Source organism: Calypte anna, chromosome 9, assembly GCF_003957555.1.
Source record: "Calypte anna isolate BGI_N300 chromosome 9, bCalAnn1_v1.p, whole genome shotgun sequence".
NCBI classification, from domain to species: domain Eukaryota; kingdom Metazoa; phylum Chordata; class Aves; order Apodiformes; family Trochilidae; genus Calypte; species Calypte anna.
The window spans coordinates 20,859,585-20,882,202 of record NC_044255.1 but is presented as its reverse complement, the minus strand read 5'-3'; the positions used below and the strand labels follow the sequence as shown (position 1 = coordinate 20,882,202).

General features: G+C 45.8%; 1 protein-coding gene across 4 annotated transcripts in view; it reads right to left on the bottom strand.

Moving 5' to 3' along the window:
* TNIK (TRAF2 and NCK interacting kinase) overlaps window positions 1-22,618 on the bottom strand; it is a 145,798-nt gene that overhangs the window by 40,681 nt on the left and 82,499 nt on the right. For all 4 annotated transcript variants that reach the window (XM_030455884.1, XM_030455886.1, XM_030455885.1 and 1 more), the window contains exons 5-12: window positions 21,842-21,952; window positions 19,361-19,451; window positions 17,890-18,020; window positions 13,444-13,498; window positions 12,347-12,425; window positions 8,060-8,235; window positions 5,676-5,742; window positions 4,625-4,829 (exon numbers count right to left, since the gene is read on the bottom strand). In XM_030455884.1, the coding sequence (XP_030311744.1) occupies window positions 4,625-4,829; window positions 5,676-5,742; window positions 8,060-8,235; window positions 12,347-12,425; window positions 13,444-13,498; window positions 17,890-18,020; window positions 19,361-19,451; window positions 21,842-21,952 (915 nt within the window). The remainder of the gene's footprint in view (window positions 1-4,624; window positions 4,830-5,675; window positions 5,743-8,059; window positions 8,236-12,346; window positions 12,426-13,443; window positions 13,499-17,889; window positions 18,021-19,360; window positions 19,452-21,841; window positions 21,953-22,618) is intronic.

The window sequence follows — 22,618 nt, the reverse complement described above, 5'->3', positions numbered from 1 at the left end:
TGCGTTGTTGTGACAGGCTCATTTATCTGAGCCACAAGGGGAAGAGTGACTGTGGCTGGAACATCATCCTTCTTGACATTCCAAGCACTGGAGCACTGAGAGGTGTTTCCCACTGGTGAAGAAACTGGGTCAGAACTTCCCATCATGGCAAGCAGGGATCTGATCTGCTCTGAACCATTTCAGGAGCTCAACTGAGGTCATCACAAAGGAGATGCTTCATGCAGGAAAAGGTTCATGCTTCAGAATCTATGAGTTCTACATGTCTTCTGACCAAAGGAAAACTGGAGAGAAGTAATATTTAGAACACACCCATGCTGCAGGAGCTGCTGTCACACAGCTCTCCTTGGAAATGGGTAAGGGATTGCTGCCAGGACCACTGCAGTGCCCCATGTCCCACATAACTGTGAGGAGGCCAACACCTTAATGAAAATGTTCCTACATGCTATATGACACCTGCATATGCAGATAAAAATAACAAGCACCATTTTAGCAAGCCTAAGTTTATCTGTAATTAATTGCTGGAAATTTTTTACATTGCATTATAAGAGCTTCTAGTTGATGGTGTTCTGCTGGGGAACATGTAAAGGAGCTGCAGCAATTTTTTAATCCCCTGAACATCCAGCAATATGACTGCACCAAATGAAACCTCAGAGGCAAAGAGCAAGACACTTGGCTTTGCCTTACACATTCCCTGTAAAGATCTGACCTTTGTTTTATGCCTAGAAAGGAAAAAAATCCACAAGGTGGGAGAAAAATGAGGTTATGTAAATGTCTCCCTGACTACATCTCCCGGGGCTGCCAAGGGTCTGCACAGAGATTTGCCCCTAATGCTCCTGACCAGGAGATGTGTTATTTCTACAGCTCAGCTGAAGCTTTGGTGGTTAAGCTGGTGCAGCAAGGCTCATTCTGTGCCAGCAACAAATGGAGGGCTTATTAAGGAACTATATATATCCAACACATGGATATAGAGGGAAAAATTAAAATATGTTCAAGCCTATTCACCCTTCTGCATTACACAAGTATTTTCCTTAGTGTTATTTGATCTATTGAGATTTAGTTCTCTAATTTTGTCTTTTTTTTTTTTTTTTTCAGTTACTGGTGCACATTTTGAATTCATGAGACCAACTTTCTGCACAAGGGAAAACAAAGCTGCAACTCTCCTCCCAATAAAGGTCCTGGTTTACAAAGCTGGCAGGGGGATTTTTACTTCCACTGCAATTAAAGACAGCTGCAAATCTAAGTGTCTGTGGCTGCCTGGAAGAAGATTCAGCCTTAAAGAAGGAAATCAGTCAGTTGTTGAAAAAGGAGACTCAAGTGGCAAGGAGACAGACTAAGGATGGGAGCAGGTCTTGGGGGCATGAGGAGCATCAGCAGACTTCTTCACTTGTCTGTTCATATACAGATTTGGTGTTGTTGAAGAAAGAACATTAGGAGATGGCAGGTTTCCCAAGAAAGATCCTAAAATGACAGGTACTTTGTGAGAGGTTTGAGATCCTTGTTTAGGAAGATCAAGATGACAGAAAAAATGGGATTCCTTCATTATGAGCACTGCTGGGCAAGGGAATAGAAATGGTGGGAGCTCTGTCCCTGGCATTATATAAAAACAAGCTTGGAAAATGACAGAAAACTCTACAGAAGGCCTGCTCTGACAGAGGAATGAACCAGTTATCCCACTAACAGCCTTTTTCCAGCTCTTTTGCTGTGTCTCCAGGACAAATTAACTCCAGGAATTTTTAAGCTTGGCATCCTCCAAAATCAATCCTTTTGGTGCTGTGCTGGGGCCCAGCCAATGTGCTCCCTCAGCCTGGCCACCTTCACAGAGTCTTGCTGTGAGTCACAGCTCTTTCTATAAACCCAGGAATATGCCTGGCAGTACTGAATAGCCTGACTTAGGAGCCCCAAAAGCCACCAGCTCCAAGTGTTTATTTGTCCCGGATGCTCCGTTCGGTTTTAAAGGTCAAATTTATTTTGAAAATCCAGTAATCTGAGCCTTCCACTGGTGTCCCCTCCTAGAGATCTGTTGGTACAGTGCTGCTCATTGAGGCACACCCCATCTTAGTCAGACCATAAAGAAGAAACCATGTCCCCATTTACCAAATTAAATCTGGAGCCAAGGGTTAGCAATTGAAGTCAGTGCAAAACTAAAAATAGTGGGAAAGCCTGGGGGTAAAAAACCCTTCCTGTGTCCCTGGGCAGAGGCAGCATCCCTCCCCAGGGTGGGTGCTGAGACTTCTCCAGGAGCTGGAGGTTCAAGGGGAGGATGCTCAAAGCTCCTTGTGCAGCTCCATCAGGCCACTCCCTGCAGCAGCAATGAAACTTTGTCTGCTCATCTCTGCCCATTTGCTGCTTTTGCTCCATCAGCCTGTGGCAGACACACAACACCTGGCAGCCAGCAAAGCCACCTCTCCTCCTAAGCACTGCCACAACCCACCACGTTTGCAACAGGTCTGTACCCCTTCAAGAACTCCTGTTTTAATCCTCACCATAGCAACTTAGCTGAATTTCTCCCTTGCCATGCAAACAGGGAGCAGAAGCTCCTTCTACTCCATGGCTGGATGGAGGTGAGGTTAAACTCCTTCAGATGGACCCAAGATGTCCACTTGAGAAGGCGTCACCAAAGCTTTCAGAGTACAGCTGCCTGCTCTGCCCCAATCCTGATGAAAACTTTGGGGCTGATAACACTGGTGGGAAGGGCAGGGTTCACCTCTTCTTTCCCCAGTTCTCTGGTACAGTAGCAGAGTGAAAATGTCCCCTCACAGGCTCTGCTCCAGCAGATCTCTCCCTTTCACTTTAGATCTGAAAACTGCAAAGCAGCTGGGGTGAAGGCAATGGGTGAACAGCCCAGGAGGGGCTGTTAGAGCCACCAGAAAACAGAGGCATTGATTTTAAATCCTGGCTATGGTGGCTTTAGCTTTTAATCACATAGGGGAAAAGATGGGGGGACCAGCAGAGCCCTGGGGGTTTGGGCTCATCCTGACCCCCCCAGGCAGCAGCACCTCAGTAGCTCAGGGCAGAGCTCTCCAGCTTAGTAAGGGGATTAGTCCTCCATTCAAAACCTGCCTGGGAAGTGGCAGAGAGAGAGAACAATTTCCTTCTATGTGAGGAGAACGTATTAATACAGCAGCAAAGCATTGTATTCATTACAGGATTGCTGCTAATCTGGTGTCTGCTTTTATTCTGCTGTTGTTCTGCTCCTGTACTGCTTGCAGCAAGCAGACTGGGACAAAGGCAGAGTCAAGCTTCCTTATGCCAGCCTCAGATCTGCTGGGGCAGGGGATTTCAAGGGGCACCTTAGTGCAAACCCCATCCTCTCTCACAGCTGCTCACCAGCCCTGGGAAGGGTGCAGGATGCAAGCAAAGCCTGACCTACAGCATACTGAATGCATGATGCCCTGACAACACCAGAGACCTACATAATTACCAGACTGAAAAATGCTTTGCCTGGGATTTGCTGGTGTTGGTTTTTGCCCTGAAGGGGCTGAGAGGACCACCTTGGAGAGAAACCATACCATCAACATCATCATCACCAACCATGAGCTGCCTGAAATTCCTTCCTGTCTGCGTCCCTGGCCTGGGGCATTGCACAGCCCAGGGAGAGTCAGGTTAAACATAACACACACTCTGGCCCCAGCAAATTAAGGGGGTGGCTGCCCTAAAAGCTCATTTATTACAAGTTTTTTTTTCATATCTGTGACCTCTTCAGCAAGCTAATTAATTACCTTTAATGTAGAAACCCTTCAATCAAACACAGGGGATGGGGTTAGCACAAGGCAATGGGTGCCTTTGTGCAAAACCCCATCAAGAAGCCAAGAGGAGGGGAAAAGCCCCCTTATTTTTTGGTGGAGTTCTGCAAACCAAGAACCAGAAGCTAACCTAAAAGTGAGCACTTCCTACAGAGTATACAGCCAGGCTCAGGGACACCCAAAGTCACCCAGTCAAATCCTGCAGCTGGATTTTAAATGGGGTGGATAATTTTATGACCGATCGCATTTGTAGCTGGTATGTAAAGACAAGGGTAATGAAATCTTATGCTTCGGGGCACATATGGATCATTGCACAAGTCAGGCAGGCATCTGCCCCTCCCCTGCAGGAGAAATTGTAATTGGTAGGGACTGGAAGGACTGAAGTTGAAATTAGGCATTAAAGGGGACACAAGTGGCACACAGACACAGGGAAAGGGCAAATGGAGCTTGTCAGCTTCTTCTCAGCTCTAACAGCCCATAGCAGCAAACAATGATAATGAACCTGACAGATGCCTGGACTGGTCAGAGTTTTGCTCACCTCAACTCAGTACCAGCTCTCACCCCAATAAGGGGCTAACTCTGCTCAGTGGTCCCAGGATCTTTTTAAGTTTGGTATTTCACGGGTTTATTTGTACTAAACCAGCTCTATTACCTTCATGGGTGGTGAGGAGAGTGGCTGGAGGGTGCAAAAAAGATGAGGAGGGAGGGTTTGTCCAGCTTAGCAAAACATTTGGGGTTAGGGACTGGAGAGGTTAGGACACAATCTTCTTTAAAAAAAAAAGGATCAGAACAGCCAACTTGGGACCTGCTACCAGAAATCCCTCCAGTTTTGCCCAAAACCAGTCTTTGCCAGTCCATTCCTTGGCTCTCTGTCCAGTTACCTCCTCCAGCCTTCTCCTCTGCTCCTTCTGCTCCTCGATCCGTTTCTGCCTCTCCGCCAGCAGCTGCCGCTTGTGCTCCTCGTTCTCCCGCTGCTGCTGCTCCAGCTGCTGCCTCCGCAGAGCCTCCGACCGCTCCTTGTTGGCCAACTGCAGCCTCAGGAAATCCCGGCGTAGCGTTGACTCCCCGGGCAGGTTTAGGATGGAGCTGGAGAGGAGAGAGAAGATCAGAGATTTCTCTCTCCCACAGCCTCAAACCTCTTTGCCGGGGGGGGGGTTCTGCTTGGTTTTCTGCCCTAGCCCCTCTCCCTTTCATTTCAATGCCATCCTAACATCTTTTAGAGCTGGGAAAGTGGTGGATGGAGGGATGGGGGGGAACCACAAGTGTTGGGGCAAGGCAGCAGACAGTGATCTGCTGATGGGTCACCAGTAATTTATTTGCTAAAGGTTCCCTTTACATTAAGTTTCTAACCCAAGCCTCTTGTGCTGCAGTGGCACGCACTATATTTAGCTGTTCACAAGGCACATTTAGCATGAATCATTGCCAGCTATTAAAATACTACATTATCTCAGTGAAATAATGGAATAACTTGATACTAATTACAATGGCTCTGAAAAATGTCACCAAAGAAAGTTCCAGCCCTACCAGGCTTGCAGCAGCACTGGGGAGGTTCCATGGTGAGAAGTTACATGGCACTAGAGAGCTATGCTTGGACAGAGGGAACTGTATTTTAAATTATCTTCTTTAATTTCACCTCACATTTTTTCCATATCTAGCTTCCCCATTCCCATGACAGCACCACACTGAGCTGCAGGTCCCACAGGCCAAGGGGTACCAGGTCTTCTCCCCTGGCTTTCAGCTCAGGTGATCTGAAGCATCAGCTCATACCCATGCAACATCTAGCAGAGGAAATAATCTCTGTTCTGCCAGGGAACAGAACTCCATGCTCAGACTGCTCTGTTTCCACTTCTAGTTCACACCAGCCTGTAATCCCAGCTGATACTATACAGAGTTAGAGAGAGATGAGTGCAGAAATGCAATGCTGATTCTTACCTGGGCTCTCCAGAGTCATTTTCCTCCTCCTCCTCCTCACTGCCACTGTACTCATACTCTGTCTCATCTAGGAACAGAATTGCTCATTAGTGCCCTTTGCTGGACTCATTTATTTTTCCAGTGGTTGAAAAACCCAGAGCTCTGAGGGCAGAAGAAACAACTCTCTTTTTTTCATATGACAAAAAATAAGCAGCATTATTTCTCCCCATTTGCTGTTTTTTACAAGGGGCTGCAAGCCCAGGGGAAGTATGGGTGATCCTCTAAGATCAGCAAGTCCAACCATCAAGCCAACACCACCATGTCCTCAGCTAGCGAGGGCTGCAGTCCTGGCTGGAGCACCACAGCAGCCCCAACAACCCCAGACACTCACTGCAAAGATGAGGGGTGTCCATAAAATAAAAAGAATTTATCCCCAATTAGCAACAGGGCTCTTGAACGTGAAGTGCACCACAAGCTATTGAAGGCACAGGCACTGAAAGGTGGGATTTAACTATTAGTCCAAAAGCCCAGACTACTATCTCCCTAAATGTATACTTTTCCTATGCAAAAACATGTATTTTCCACAAAAAAGCCCAACTGCAACATCATGCTACACACCGTGATTCCTCTTGGGATATCATCTTTATCAGATGAAGGGGATGAGAGTAAAAGAAAGGCTTACATTTATCCAATTAATCTCCATTTCTGGAGTCCCACCTTCATTTGCCAGACTGAACACATTTAATACTTCACTGGGATAGCATTTTATTGTTTTGATTCAGAGAAACCTATTACAAGGGGCTGGAAGATACACATGAAAAATTAATACTGCTACCAATAAGAAGAGAAGGAGTGACATATTAATTTGCAAATTAATTCTACAAATTCTACAAATAAGCTTTCAAATTAAAATCCAGTTCACAAGCAGCCTAATACTTCAACAAGTTCCTTTGGTTACCTGATCATCCTTTCAGAGGATTATGATGAGGCCTGGAAAGTTCACTGAAAACATTCAGTTTAATAGGTTATTGCCCCAACAGGATTGCTTTGGGGCAAGGGTCTTATCTAGGTGTTTGTTTGCACAGCTCTGGTGATTGCTGGTGCAGCACGAGTGTCACATAGATCTAGAGACTGGGCATGAAATCTGTGAGCTGGGAAAAATCCAGCTGAGCAGCTTCTCCCTCCCACAAGCCAACAGGTAGATGTGCAGATGTAAATTTTATATCCACATTTGAATGAACCAAAGCATAAATATTCCGTGTGGAAATTACCAGCTGGACAAAAAAAAATAAAACCCATGATATTTTTCATTAGGAAAAAAAAAAAAGATTAAATGGGTCAAGAGAGGTCTGGCCCGATCCAGTATGGTTCTGGCACCCAACCCAGTGCCGAGCTCACCAGCTGCTGGCACCACCCTGCCATTTCCAGGCCCATATCAATCCTGCATCAGGAACAGTGTGGCAACAGGTCCAGGGAAGGGATTCTTCCCCTGTACTCAGCCCTGGTGAGGCCACAGCTTGAGTACTGGGTCCAGTTCTGGGCCCCTCAGCTCAGGAAGGAGATTGAGGTGCTGGAGCAGGCCCAGAGAAGGGCAAGGGGGCTGTGAAGGGATCCAGCACAAGTCCTGTGAGGAAGGGCTGAGGGAGCTGGGGGTGTTGAGGCTGAAGAAGAGGAGGCTCAGGGGAGACCTCATCACTCTCTACAGCTCCCTGAATCCTTTCCTCCCTGAATCCTGGTTGGAGCCAGGGGGGTTGGGCTCTTCTCCCAGGCAGCTCTCAGTAAGACAAGAGGGAAGGGGCTCAAGCTCTGCCAGGGGAGGTTTAGGTTGGATATTAGGAAAAAATTCTTTCCAGAGAGGGTGATCAGGCATTGGAATGGGCTGCCCAGGGAGGGGGTGGATTCTCCGTCCCTGGAGGTTTTTAAAAAGAGATTGAATGTGACACTCAGTGCCATGGTCTGGGAACCACAGTGGCAGTGGATTAAGGGTTGGACTTGATGGTCTCAGAGGTCATTTCCGACCCAGATGATTCTGTGACTGTGTGACTCTGGAAACCACTGCTTAGATCTCATCACATCCACCTACAGGCCTTGTATGATCACTGATGGTTTTGCTATGGATATTTCCTTTCATTTTGATGACTGAGGAACCAAATCAAACAAAATAATCTGAGCTCAAAACCATAGGAAGGGTGGTCACACAGAAGGACAACACCTGTTTAACTCCGCCAACTTAACAAACTTAGCCACCTGAATAAGGGAAACTGGTACTGAGACTACAAGCAACCAAGTCATCTTCACCTTCCTTCCTCTACCCATGTGCTTTGCCTGCTCCTTGGTCCACATCAGGGACCTCCAAGCACATGGCAGAGATCAAGGGTTGCCCAGAGTGTTGCTGCTGAACTCACCTTTCTCTCCTCTCTTCTTTTTAGTCCTGTCAATGTGGTCCTTGAGCTGGATACGGACCTGCCTCTCGTTGGGCTGGTCCCTGATGAAGGGATGCTTCATCAGCTGCTCTGTAGTTGGTCTCTGGCTGTGGTTCTTCACTAGGCAGCTCTCAATAAAGGACTGAAACTTTTTAGACCTGGCCAAGGACAGGAGAGGAAGATACAGAAAAAAAAAAAAAAAAGGTAACTGTATCTATTCTCATATTAGAAAGTGAGAAACCTGTGGGTATTTCAGATCATTTGGCTTCTCCACAGTTATTGCTCAGATTCAGCTCTCCTGTGCTGATGCTTAGTGCTGTCTCAAAGCACCACCATCACAGGTGCCCTCTCTATGACTGTTTCCTCTTCTCCTCTTCCCAGGCATGCTCCTATCTCTGCCTTCCTGATGCAACTACAATAAATCACCATCCTGTTGAGTCTGGAGAAAGTTGGGAACCAGTAGTACGACTGTGGCCATCAAGAAAGCCAGATGTCATCAGTGGCAACCAAGCAAGAAGCATTCCTGCTCCTGTCCCTTTACCCTGTGAAAGCACAGGTAGAAATGAGAAAACACACACAAGTGTAAATGCAATTCCCTAATGGATTTTTTTTTCATATTTGTTACCTTGGGTGGTGTTTTCAAGAGATGTGATATTCTGAAGACGAGTAGGACAAGCCAGGCTGATGGTTTCTCCCTAGATTTAGCCACCCAACATAACATGGGTTGCTAAAGCTCAGAAAACCTCTGGGTGATGCTTGCTGCTTACAGCCCTTCCCTGCTCTCAAAGGGACCCCCACCAGCAGTGCTGACCCACCAGGTCCCCCTGATCACAGCCCCAGGGGAATGGGACAAGCTCTTCAGGCAGAAGGGCTTAGGCAGAGGTGGGATTGTGGATGGAGGTGGCAGAGCCCAGCCCCTCCTCACAGCCTCCCTTTCCACAAATAGTTAAACACAGTCTCAGCTAAAACAATTTCAGCCAAATCTTTAATAAACAAATTTCTCAGAGTCTCTGGTGTTGCATATCAAAAGTTTTCCTGGAACTAATTTCACTGCATTATAAACCCAAGAGAAGAGGGATTTACAAGAAAGAAAGATGTTGACAGGCCACTGTATTCTGTGCTGCTTTAGCAAATAGGAAAATGAGTGTAAATTAATGTCAGAAGCCAACAGATACTACAGAATTGCATTAGTAGTAAAACAATAAGCTTTCAGGGATTTTACTTTTAAGCTGTCAGACTCGTAGTGATTTATCTTTTAAGTGCTAATCCATACAAATTGAGATGCAAAAAAATAAACTATGCTACCAGATCCAATTAAATCCTCCCTCCAGCTTTATTAACAAGGAAATCTTCCTTTCCCACCTTGCTTCAAGAAACCCCATGTATCAGCCTATTCCAGAAGGGAAAAGCCACATGATGTGCCAAAAACATCTGCTTCTAAAATATGATTCTCCCCTGTTGGTGTGAAGCTGGAGAGACTCCAGGCCTGGATACATGGTGCAGAGCACCTGCAAATATGGTCAAGGTGAAACAGATAAAAAATTTCCCTCTAGTAAGGGATGGGTTTGCTAACAAAAGGTTCCAGTGCCCTCTGATGTCTTAAGGCACCTTCAGAACTCTGAGCTGGCTGAGTAGCTATGGAGGGGGTTCAATACCTCCAGTCTTCCTCAAATCTTCCTCTCTAAAAAACCCCAAACATGTCCAGTGGCACAGTTTAACCCACACCAGAGCTGGAGCAGAGGACAAGAGGTTTCTCCCTGGCTCTGATCCAGGAGAAAACCATCCCATGTTTCATCCCCCTCCCTGGGCACAGGTCAGCCCATCTTCATGAACCTTCTCCAGCTCCTGGGGTTTGTAAAGCTTACATCAATGTTTGCAAAGTCTTTGCAGCTGCTTGGATAAAAAGTGGTTATCACAGTGCAAATATCACCTCATTAACAAAGAGGTTTTGTCATCTTTTATAAGGCAAGGCTAGGGAGTTTTTATGGGAATGGCATCACTGCAGTTCATTTTATCTGTGAAACAGGGGAAAAAGAAAATAAAGCTTCACTGCTGGCTGGCTTTAATTGGGAAAGAAAATGATACCAAAGACTCTTTAATTTCATAGGAACACAGCACTATTTTAGAAGTGAGTTCAAGGATTCAGCAGGCAACAGAGGTATTTTCCTCTTCAGGATTTTCTATTTCAGCCAGCTCCTGTGCCTGCTTTCCCTCTCAGCTTTCCCTGCCTTGCCCTCCCAGGTCCTGGAGTCACTTAGCTATTTCTTTCACATAAGGAAAAAGATTGTCTGTCCACTTTGTGCACTTTCACATCTTGCAGCCCACAGAAGCAAGGACAAACTCAAGGTTCAAGCTGAACCTTTCACCACTTTTTCTCCTGTGACCTGTGCTTGTGAAAACCACTGGCTGCCACTGATCAAACATCTCCACCCTTCTTGGATTGGGCTTGCAGAGCTCCAGGACTCACCTTGGAAAGACCCAAAAACCTCCAGCTGAGAAATGAGCTGAGGACAGGACGTTTGCCTGGTGTCCCTCTGAAAATGCTGAGGAAAAGTGCTCTCAGGGCACTGGTGGATTTGCACCACTGCTTGGAGCTTCATCCTGAGTTTCTCACTGCAGTGAAAGCTTTGAAGACAGATGCAGGTTTGAGATGCCCAGGGTACATGTGGCCACAGATCCCTACTTGCTCGTGGATGGTTGCAGAGGCCAGATGAGCACCAAGCTCTCCTGGAGGTGTTCAAAGCTGGAGTCTTCATTAAAATATCACTTCCAAAGCAACCCCTCTCTCTAAGGGCCTGGGATCCTGTCCCCAGGAGTGCAGCCCTGGACAGACCATGAGATGGCCAAACCTGGTACAGGCAATAACCATGCAAGAGGAAAGGGTGGGCTAAGCAACATCCTAGCTTGTAAAAAGTCCCATCCAATATCAGGAAGGGAACAAAACACAGCTCCCACCCCAACTCTGTTTTAACCTTAAGGAGATGGGGAAATGTTCTGCTGTAATCACCTGCTTTAATTTCCTCTCCTCTCCCTGGGGGCTGAGGAAGCCTTTGCTGTATAAACAGAACTTTTGTATGAAAAATAAACTCCAAAGTCTTACAATCTATTTTGGGCTATAGCAGTGAGAGGATAATGAAGTAGGAGACTGATTATCTGGCAGAAAACAAGCATATAAACCATTGTCTCAGCTGACTAATGGTCTCCTCAAAAGCCTGCACAAGGAGAACAGGCATCATTGACACCTTCTGCAGAGCCAGCTGGGAAAGGTTCCTTTCCTCCCAGTTTGGTACTGGAGCTGATGATCAGGCTGTCAAAATTAAGAGGCCTCCTGACAAAGCCTGGTTGAATTTTTAGGGAGCTGGTCCTAAAACCCCAGGCACCACGCATCAAATGGACAGGGTAAGCTGCATCAGATCTTGCTCCTCTCCCAGCAACAAAATATCTGCTGCTTTGGCATTTTTAATACCTTGTAGTTACTATTATAATTTTTTTTTACCCTTAAAAAAACCAGAAAACAATTTCACAGAATAGAGCCACACTTCCCACCATGAGCTCAGCTAATCTGGGAGCAAGGGGCTGTAACATCTGGCAGATCTTTCCTGACCAAAACCACTGCTGAACCTGGAGCAGGCAAGCAGCACAAACCAAAGATGAATGTTTTTAAGGACTCCAGCTCCATTGGTACAGAACACACAGTAACAAAAACAACATCTGCTGGGCTTCAGGAGTATTTTTCCTACAGGTTTTTATTTGCACACCCTGCTCTTTTTTCAAAATAGCCATTTTTTTCCTTGCAAAATTTTCAAATAAAGTCCAAACAAAGTACAAATCTCTGCATTCCTGGGCCTTTGAGATAAACTATACTTTTCTGTTTTTTTTTTTTTTTTTTTGGCTGGGATACATGTTTCCACTTGAAAATGGAACCTGACTGGAAAGAAACAGAAGCCAAGCAAAGTGTCCTCTGGCTTCAGACTGCACAAACTGCCCTGGAAAAGCTGAGTCCCCACGTGAAATAGCATCAGAGAGCACTCCCTCCCCTTGGAAGCTCTTCATCCTACACTGAAAGATTCCTTCAGATCCTTCAGATCTCCATAGGAGATCAAGACTCAAACCTGCACTCACTGGAGTGATGCTGGAGACCATCACTGCAATCCCTCCTCCCCCCCAAGCTGCATAAACCTGGACACCAAATACTCAGGGTGCCTGAGCTGCAGAAACAACTTCTCCAGAAACATTTTACAGTTGTTGAAGATGCAGAAAGAGACTCACCACTTCTTGGATTTCAACCTCGGGGCTGGGTTGCGGGGGATAAGGAAGAGGGCCCTCATGGGATGCATGTCACAGAGAGCTGCAGGGTGCAAGAAGAGGCATTAAACATGGCACAGCATCTTGCAGACCCCACCCCAGGTCCCCACTGGGGACAACTCTGAAGCTACAAGACCTGCAGGGCAGAAGGACTGGCAGCAACACCTCCCTGCACACAAGCCCTGGCCTGGATGCAGCCTGGACCTCAGGTGAGAGCAGACATCATAGCACATCCTCAGCACTGTGTCAGGGGATGGCTGGGGACACTCCTGCATGTCCCCAGCACCCAGCCAGGTGCTGGCAGATCAGCACAAGCTGCAGATGTGCCATTCATTGTGCTCTGTTGTATTTATTTCCATTTACCAGCATGCAGAAGGGATGGTCCCAGGATAATGCTGGAAACCCTCAGCAGTATGACCTGTGCAGAGGCATCAGCTGAACCCAGAATAGAATAGAACAGAACAGAATAGGATAGGATAGGAGCAGAATAGGAGTAGAGTAGAGTAGAATAGGAGTAGAATAGGAGTAGAATAGGAGTCGAGTAGAGAAGAGAAGAGAAGAGTAGAGAAGAGTAGAGAAGAGTAGAGAAGAGTAGAGAAGAGTAGAGAAGAGTAGAGAAGAGTAGAGAAGAGTAGAGAAGAGTAGAGAAGAGTAGAGAAGAGTAGAGAAGAGTAGAGAAGAGAAGAATAGAATAGAATAGCCACCATCTATGTCACCACACACCTGTGAAACACCAGTGCTGAAGAGCAGCATTCTACCTGCTTCCAGACCTCCACCCCTTCTTCATCTGAGGAAACCAAGTTGCAAAGCCCTCAAGTGACATTTCAGGACTCATGCAGGGTCATGTGCCTTTGCTCACTGCCCATCCTCTCTCCTGGGCCCTGCTGCACTGGCACCTTTGTCCCCATGGACCCAGTGAGCTCTATCTCAGTGACCCCAGGTTGTCTGGGGAAACCTTTGCACAGTGTTCCTTGCAGAGAACTGAGGGCTGGCTGGTGCTCAGCACACCCCAGCACCTCACAGCCGTGGGGGAACTGAAGCAGAGGAGGAGATCTACTTACGGGGAGCACCTTCTGCCATCTCGATGGCTGTTATCCCCAAAGACCACAAATCACTCTGGAAAAGAAAGCAGAGGGACACACGTGACACCAGGGAGCATCATCACAACAACATAAGCCAGGTCCCCCACGTCCTCTGCAAGCCCCTCGACCCACACTTTAGGAGCTTGTCTCATCTTCCTGCCACTCATTGGGCCTGCAGAAGAGTCTTCCAACCTCACTGTTTATCCTGAAATTGACTTTAAAGCCTTTAATGTGTTTTCAGTGTGGGACACAGCCACTTCCCAGTGCTGAAGAGCATCTTGGTGAGCTCTGTGAACTCACAAATGAACCCTGGCTCCCAGAGTGACAAACTGCTCCTTGATGGATGGGGTAAGCTGCAAACCTGGCTGCCAGCTCCCTGCCTAAAGCTGGGTGATACACTCAGGGATTTGATACAGCTCCACAGAAAACAGCCTGCCTGGGTGAGATTAAAAACATGAAGTATCTTGAGATACCTCAGGAGGCTCTTGTATCACAGGCTGCTCATTAAATGGAAGCCTGAAAAGCAGTGTTTGCCAGTGAGAGGAGGAGCAGGCACTGTTATTTACCCTGTTTCCAAGCTTTCCTCATCTCAGATGATTGGTCGAGTCTCCTGAATGATCAGAGCACAGAGAACACACCTATTTCAGAAACTCCTTTGATTTCATACTTGAATGACTTTCCCTTCCATTTTCTCCCTTGCAGACAGGGAGATTTGCATCCCCAGCAGTGCTGAGCTCCTCTCCAGTGCCAGCTCCCCATCTCAGCATCTCTATGTGCCTGCATCTCTCCATCAGGTAACGAGCCCCCAAGGATGGCTCAGCTCTCCCAGACAGCAGCACAGGCACAGACAGTACGTGCCCAGCTGGAGAAAACATGGGCCTTCCCCAATGGCACTGCCACAACTCAGTTTTTTTGACAGAAGTTGGCTAATTCATTATTCAGGGCACGGTGCATTGGGCTGCCAATAACTCACAACCCAGCACCCCCCACACAGGGAACAGGACTCAGACTGATTTTGGTGCCTTCGCCTCAAGAACAGTCCCTGAGACATCTCCAGGGGTGCTGAGATCTGCCCAAAAGGGGAGCTTGCAGAAGCTGCAGGTGCACAGGGGACCAGAACAAACCTGATGCTATGGATGTTTGCTGGAGACCACCTGGCACATCAAAACCAGGAACAGCTCTGGGGGGAAGTGATGGATTCTGCCTTCCATGCTTCCTCCTGCCCCTCCACCTCTCATGCCAGGCTCTCCCTTAGCCCCAGTGCCTGCCAGATAGGTCCCTGCAGCCCCACTTGAGTTTCTTGTCTCCATTTCCAGAGCTGCCTTTTCCAAATCACCTCAAGCCTTTAAACCTGAGACTTAAAATAAAAAAATAAATTCCAGAATGGTTGTTTTCTCCCAGTGTAGAACAGCCCCAAAAGCTCAGCCAGGGTTAGAGAGTGCCTCTAGGGACCACAAGCACCTTTCTCAAAAACATCCTCCAGGAAAGACAACTTGGATTTTCAATTTCAAGGCACTTCTCCTCCTTTCTAACTCCAATTCCACCTTAACGAACGCCATCCTGGCTGTGCATCTTTGGACCTGCTTATAAATTCCCTCTCAAGTCTTATTTCCAGCTCTTTCACAGGACAGTCTCAGCCATTCTTTGTGTCTGGTCAGCTGGGATTTCTGCTGCATACTTAATTATCACAGTCTTTCCACATGATTCAGCACACATGACCCCTTCCCTTTGCATTGCTGCTGAACTCCTTCCAAATTCCTGGTGTGTCTTTCCATATCAAGGTGCCTAATACTATACACAAGATGCCAAGTGATCTTAAAGCTGGAGCAATACAGAAAGGGATTAGAACCTCCCTTAAGTCTCCCAGAGAAAGCAGAAAACTCAGCGGGAAGGACACATTTTATAATGATTTGGAATTCAGGTTTTTGGTTTGTTTTTCTTTTTTTCTTTGCTTTTTTTTTTCATGCTAATACATTTGCAGTGTTTTGACTCTGGAAGGAAAGCAAGCTTCCTTTTTTCCCCTCTCTTTTGATTCTAAGCTTATTGACAAGTTATCCTAAAGAAAAAAGGAAGAGTGGCTGGGGGGGGGAACAACAAATAACCTCAACAATGTGTGATTTCTATTTGTTCTTTTTTGAAGTGCTTTATTTTTGTGAGGAGGTATTTACTGCTTCCTTCCATAGATTACACAGACATCTCTTTCTGGCTAAGAAAACAGGGAGATCAGAGGCTTTTTGTCCAAAAGATTAAGCCTGTGACAATTCCTTTTTTCACCCTATAAATCTCATCTTTTGTTTTCATTATTTTAATCCAGTCGACAAAACCTGAGAGCATCTGATTTGCATCCCTTTGAAAAAAAATAATAATATTAATTGTAATTTACATTTTTTACCCCCCACTTCAAAGCAAGAGCATCAGATACAGGGATATGATTCGGGGTACAGGCTCATGTCCAGTGGTTCCCACATCACCACCAGCTCCCAAAACACCCTGCCTTGGGTGTATCAGCAGCAATCATCCTTCTGCTTCACTCTCCCAGGCACAGGAAAATGCTCAGTGCAAACATCAGAGATGCAAGTACCCAGCTTGCTACATTTTATCCTTGGGGACAATAGAGGGATTTTGGTCCCTGTGCTTGTGCATCAGTCAACAGCATATTAAGTGCCCTAGTTATTCTAGAAAGAGAAAAAAAAAAAACCTCAGGGATCTCTGAGGATAGAAAGTAGCCTATGAAGATATCAGTTTTGTTTGGGGTTTTGTTTTTTAAATGAAATTTTTAAAATTAAAATAATTAAAAAATAATAATAAAACCACAAGAAAATAAAACAAAATTTAAAATAATGCAGCAATTGATTTAGAGTGTTGCCCCAGGTGGCTGTTCTGGAGGAGCAGGGAGAAGGAGGCTGCAGCCAAGCCATGAAGCACTTCCATCAGAGCTGAGGAGATGCCTGTTGTAACTGGTTAATTAAAAAAGTATTAAGTAATTGCAGGTTAATCCATTTCTACATGTCCTTAGCATTAATGATTTATGTCACCCAGAGTCTGAACTCAGACTGGAGAGCTGCTGGCTCAAAACCCATCACTTCAGAAGGTGACAGATGCACTTAATCAGCTGAAATCCCAAAGCACCCCTTGCTTGCTTGAAAATCCTTCATCTCTAAAAAATGATGGGGAATTGCACCCCAACCCAAACCATGCTGGTGGGCTGCTGCACTGGGGCTCTGTAGTGTCCCCCTGTCTGAAAGCAGCTGCTTAGCTCCACACCAGAGGGTCTCAAAGTCCTATTTAAAGGAAGTGACCTCTCAGCATGCACATGAGCAGAGGGACTGTGAGCTTTAAATGTCTGAGCTTCATCCCTCCAAAGCTCATGTGTCCAAACTCTCCTCTCTGGACATGCTCAGTGGGCCTTAGAGGGATTGGAGCTTGGGAAATTGAAATTCTGGATGTTTCCAAAAAAGCCAAGGGGCAAAAAAGTAAAGAGAAATTTCTACAGATGTGTGTCCAAAAACTTGCAGTAAGGCAGAAACAGGATAAAGTATCAAGGGGCAAAAAAGTAAGAGAAATTTCTACAGATGTGTGTCCAAAAAACTTGCAGTAAGGCAGACACAGGATAAAGTATATTAAGCTCCCTTTGCTTTAAACATTGGACCTTGCTGGAGATGGAATGGGCAGGTGGGACTCAGAAGCCTCCAGAGGACCTGCTGTGTGGCACGGGGCTTTGTGCCATGTTATAACTCAGCAGCAATGTTGTGCTGCCACCAATCCAAAAATAAACTTCAAACAGGCTAGAGAGACATGGGAAAAGTAGGTCAGCCCCCTAAACATCTGATTGTGTGGCAGCCTTCAGATCTCCCTGCAAACACCAGCCTGCAGGCCAGAAGATGTGATTTTGCCCTTTCTAAACCTGACCTGACTTCTCTCCAGAGTAAATAGAGCAAATACAGCATGTTTGACTGTACTATTTAAACATGCAGCACTGAAAAGCAGGCTAGCAGGTAGGAAGCCTGAGTCTGACACCTCTCTCAGCATGGGGAAAGACTCCTTCACAGTAAATTTGGATACGTGAACAGCACAACAAAAATTCACGTTGGACCTGAATTGGCATCTCCCAAAACAGAACAGAACCCTCCAACAACCAGAAGGCAGGAGGAGACTACACTGCTTGTGTACACTGCTTTGTGTCCACCAAAAATATGGTGAATATTTTTCAAAGCTGCAAGAATATACTGAATTCCTGAGTGCTCAGCTTCATGGTATTGGGGCACAAAATCTGACATCATACCAAGCACCTTCTTCAGGTGTTTATGAACACAAGTGCCATTGCAAGTGCTGCTTTAATTCCATCCCTGCCTTTTCAGTGAACTTGCTGGACTTATTACACCTGTAGTGACATCTAAAAGAGTAAGCAGATCCTTATTTAGGTACCTTGAAGTCATAAGTGGCATCAGGATTCTCATCGCAGGCGATGACCTCGGGGGCCATCCAGTAGGGTGTTCCAATGAAGGTGTTCCTCCTGCCCACTGTTCTGTCCAGCTGAGCACTGACTCCAAAATCCACTGTGGATCAGAGAGAAAACATGGCACCATCAGCTCAGAGACAAACTTGAGCAATTCTCCTCTGCTGAGTGCAGAAGACAGAGTTCATTCTAGACCAGCTCCTCTGCACAGTCAGGGAAGAAGGATGTGGCCAGACACCTTCCTGTTGGATCTCTGCTGGGATCAACAAAGGTCAATCAAGGACAAATCAGATCATCTGATGTCCAGGTTCCAACCCTGTGCCTTTTTCTCCTTGCCAGGAGGCAATAAAGAGTAATCACTGCTCCTCATACTAATGAGAAACGGGGTTAGAAACATGAATAAGCAGCAGCCTTTGTTCTGTGCCTTCTCATTTGAATTAAAGACTGACAAACATGGATAGAAAGCTCATTTTTCTATCTAAATTCTTGCTGGAAATGGCAGAAATGCAAAAGACTTAGGGAACTAAGGGTCAAGGACAAAGGCCCATAGGGAAATGTCAAGCAGAACGTTGCAAAATGAAGCAAAAACTGATGAAATCAAATCATTGAGAGAATACTCTATGGTCCACTAAGTTCACTTTGTGCAACACAACGGTTGGAGATTTGCCCTGGAGAATTTCTCCTTCCTCCACCAGCGAAAAGCCAAACAAGCTGGTGTTATCATCTGTGAAGCTGGGGTTTTATTCTACTCTAATGAGACAGGAAAGATGGGAAAACAAGGTTTGCACCTCACTACACCAGTGTCAGGAATCTTCAATCACTAACAAATTAAAAAATGCAAATACAGCCTGAAGAACACTGGTGCTGGACAAGTGAGGATATCAGGACACCATCTGTGCTGATCTGCTGTCTTCCATGTGATCTTCACATTAATGCCTGGTCTTCTCCAGAGTGACTAACACCACATATCAATTTCAGCCTAGTTCTTGCAAATTAAGCTCTCTCCAACAGGTTAGCTTGGAAAACAAGTCTGGATAATGCCATGCTAAATGGAATGGATAATGATTTTGTAAGGACACTACTAGGAAGCTGTTGGGGGAAGAGCTTTTGATAATGTCTGGTGATACACACAGGGCAATTTTCAATCTGGGGCATGAAAAAATGGCCTTGACTGCTCAACATTTATCTGATGCCAGAGCTGCCCAAACCACCTGTCTGAGCAGAACCACCCCTGCTACTACATCTCTGCATGCAGAGCTTGGCCACCGACCAAGGCAGTTTAGTGCATGGCGCTTGGTCAGCACCCAATGTCATGCTACAGAGGCTGGTAAAAAAGCAGAACAGCTCTTAGTATCCAAACCCTTTCTCCAAGGCCTGTAGAAGTCAGCTAAAGCTGCTCCTCTCCACTTGCAGTTTCCAAGAGCTCTAACCCACTCTTACCCAGTTTAACTTCAGCATTTTCTGTCAGCAACACGTTCTGTCCCTTGATGTCTCGATGAATTACTTTGTGCTGGTGTAGATGACTCAAGCCCTAGAGAATTCAGAGAAAGGTTAGAGGAATCCAAGCTCCAAGCATGTTATTTTCTGACATTCCTCCTCAAGTAATTACTCTCCAGAAATTAAACATTTTGCAGTTGGAGTTAAAGCACTGGGGAATGCTTTTGTTTAGCAAGTGTCCAAAACACTGTCCTATGTCACACATTGGGAGGACATGTCTGGCAAGGGAGATGCCTGATAAGCTCTATGTGCTTCAGTAGATATCTCCATTGCAGAACCACCAGTTAAGGGTTAAAACCAACTTTTAATTTTCTCCAGGAACCCCTATTAACCCAAATTCCTCCACAGCTCTAGACACGCTTTCCCCCATGTGCTCCCTTCCTTGCCTTTCTGTGGCAGAAACATTTCTGTGGCAGAAATAACAATGTTTTTGTCTCCTTTCTGTATTTCCATCACCCAGGAACTGAAGAAATAGAATTCTCTTGTTATATTGGTCCAAAAAATGAGACTTCAATACACTGATAAGCTTGTATTAAAAAAAGCTACCATGCAAATGCAAATATTATAACTTGCACATATCCATAATGGAGATATAGCTCAAATTAAAAGCCTGTCTCAAAGGCTAAAGGTAAACCAGCTTTTCTGTTGTGCTTTTTTATGAGTTCATTAATTTCTTTTTGCAACCTCCATTTTTATTTAATTCACTTATTATTTCAGTTGCAAAGTAACATCCACCTATATTGCCAGCTAAGTAAAAATATGGATTGCTCCAAAACCTAATTTTGCATTAGGTTTATGTTGCACATTAAACATTCATATTTGGAGCATATTTGGACTCATTTTAGTCTTGCTACCTTGGGAAAACATTGTGGAATAGAGTATGTATTATCTGAAGGGGGTCTACAAGAAAGCTGGGGTAGGGCTTTTTACATGGGTGTGCAGAGAGAGGACAAAGGGCAGTGGTTTCAAAGTTAAAAAGGGAATTTTAGGTTAGACATAAGGAAAAAATTATTTCCTGTGAGGGTGGTGAGATGCTGGAACAGGTTGCCTAAGGAAATTGTGGCTGCCCCCTCCCTGGAAGTGTTCAAGGCCAGGTTGGATGGGACCGTGAGCAACCTGGGCTGGTGGGAGGTGTCCCTGCCCATGGCAGGGGGTTGGAACAGGATGAGCTTTAAGGTTCCTTCCAACCCAAACCATTCTATGATTCTATGTCTGTATGGGAGCCCTTTTTTAGCTGTGTTATACCTGGTGTAGATACAAATACAGATTTATATATATCCATATTTATAGGCTTTTGTGAATTGCAGGAAAAGCAAACAATTCACTGAATATCAACAAATCCTTTAACACTGAAGGATAAAGCCTTGTGTTAGAATAACAACTGGTCCTCTACCTCTGAACCAAGCCAGAGCCACCTTCTGTAGCATGAAGACATTTCCATTGCCTGAAACCCTGAGGAGGTCACCAACCAACAGCCCCAACGTGAGCGATGGTGGCCCTGGGACACGAGTCTGGCTGGGTTCTGAGTCCTGGCCAGGGTCTATTTTAAGAAGTAGGCTCCCAGAACTCAGACATCTAAAATAAGCCCATGTAACTGCCCGTGGTTTCCTGGCACAGAAAGCAGTGTCCTTACAACAACTGATTAGCTACAGAGCCAGCATCTTCTGCACATCATGTTGGTGCAGGCGGTGGCATTCAGGGTCAACAGAGAAGTGCTGTGTCATCCCTGGACACCAGCAGCAGCAGTGTCAGACACAGCCTTTTGGAGCAGTCATTTTGCCTTGTTTTCTTTCAATGGCTCTTTCAGTTTTCCTTTTACATGCCCAATTTTTCTCCTGAACAAAATCTCAGTTCACAAGAGATTTTCATGCTGAAGCAACCATTATGCTCGCACCATCTGACCTCAGCTGGGCAAAATGCAAGCAAGACTCTGCTGAAGCTGCCACCTCCCAGCACATGAAACTCTGGCACAGCCCACTTTAAGATATTCCAGTCAAACATTGATCTTGTGGGTATAAAAGCTGCAGCATCCTCATTAAAGCCAGACATGTGGATTTAATAAATCCTGGGGTGCTTTTTAATTACAGAGATTCTTTCCTCCAACTTTATTAGCCCTCACCTTTCTGTTAACTGAAAATTCTAATGTAAATAAATCTTTGCCCTATTAATTCTAAAGGATATTAGATTTTTCTTGTAGGAAAAGGAAAGCTGTAAGTCAGGGAGCTAACAGAGCTGAAGGGCATTAAAAAGGGCTTATTAAGTATGCAGCATGCAATCACATGAATGATTCACGAATCCAAGCGGCTCCAGCCCATGGCAGCACAGCAGCCACGGAGCCAGCAGAGCCAAAGGCTTTCAGTGTCCCCCGAGCACTGAGTGTGACTCCAACAACCCCCAACCTTCCAGCTCCCTCTGGACACTCACCCGTAAGATCTCTCTGCAGATGTAGGCGATCCACTCCTCCTTCAAGGTGTTCCCCTTCGTGTTCTTGATGAGGTCGGTGACGGAGCCCGCGCCGCAGAACTCCATCACCAGCTGCAAAGGGAAGAAAAAATGCAATGACTGCAGTGACACCCATAGCATCTTCCAGGCTGCTCAGCCCAGGGGTAGGGCCCCAGTGCTGGCAATGCAGCTGTGGGGCCACTCCAGTGCTACCCAGAGCCACCAGGGCATCAGCTTGAACCTATCTGTAATCCATCCGTTTCTTGTTATAAAAATGAAACAATAGAAAGCTGGAAGGCTTGTTTCTCTCCAGAAGGTTGGGAACCAGAAATGGGAATCAGTGCAGTGCTGAAAATCAGCAGAGGAAATAAAAGCCTTGAAATCTCAGCCCCCACTGCTACAAACTCAATGGATCAATGTTCGGCATCAGTATTTAGTATCAAGAGCAACAAAAGCAAAACTCTGCCTCTTGCGTATAAGCTCTTCACCTCTGAAAATGTGAAGGTAAGAAGTCAGATATGTTTGAAAGCTTCTTAAGGCCTTACAAACCAGGTATACTTTTCAAATATTTATTTTTTTTTTACTGGAAGGTCTTTGCTTTTGACCACCTTTTTGAGCCAGAAATCTTCCTTGAGGAGAAGCTTGCCATGCATCTGGAGTCTTACTGCTTGGCTTGGTTCAAATGAGAGTGGGCATCACTGTACCACTTCCCAAGCTTCATAATATCAAATACAGAAGTACAACGATCTAACCCAGACC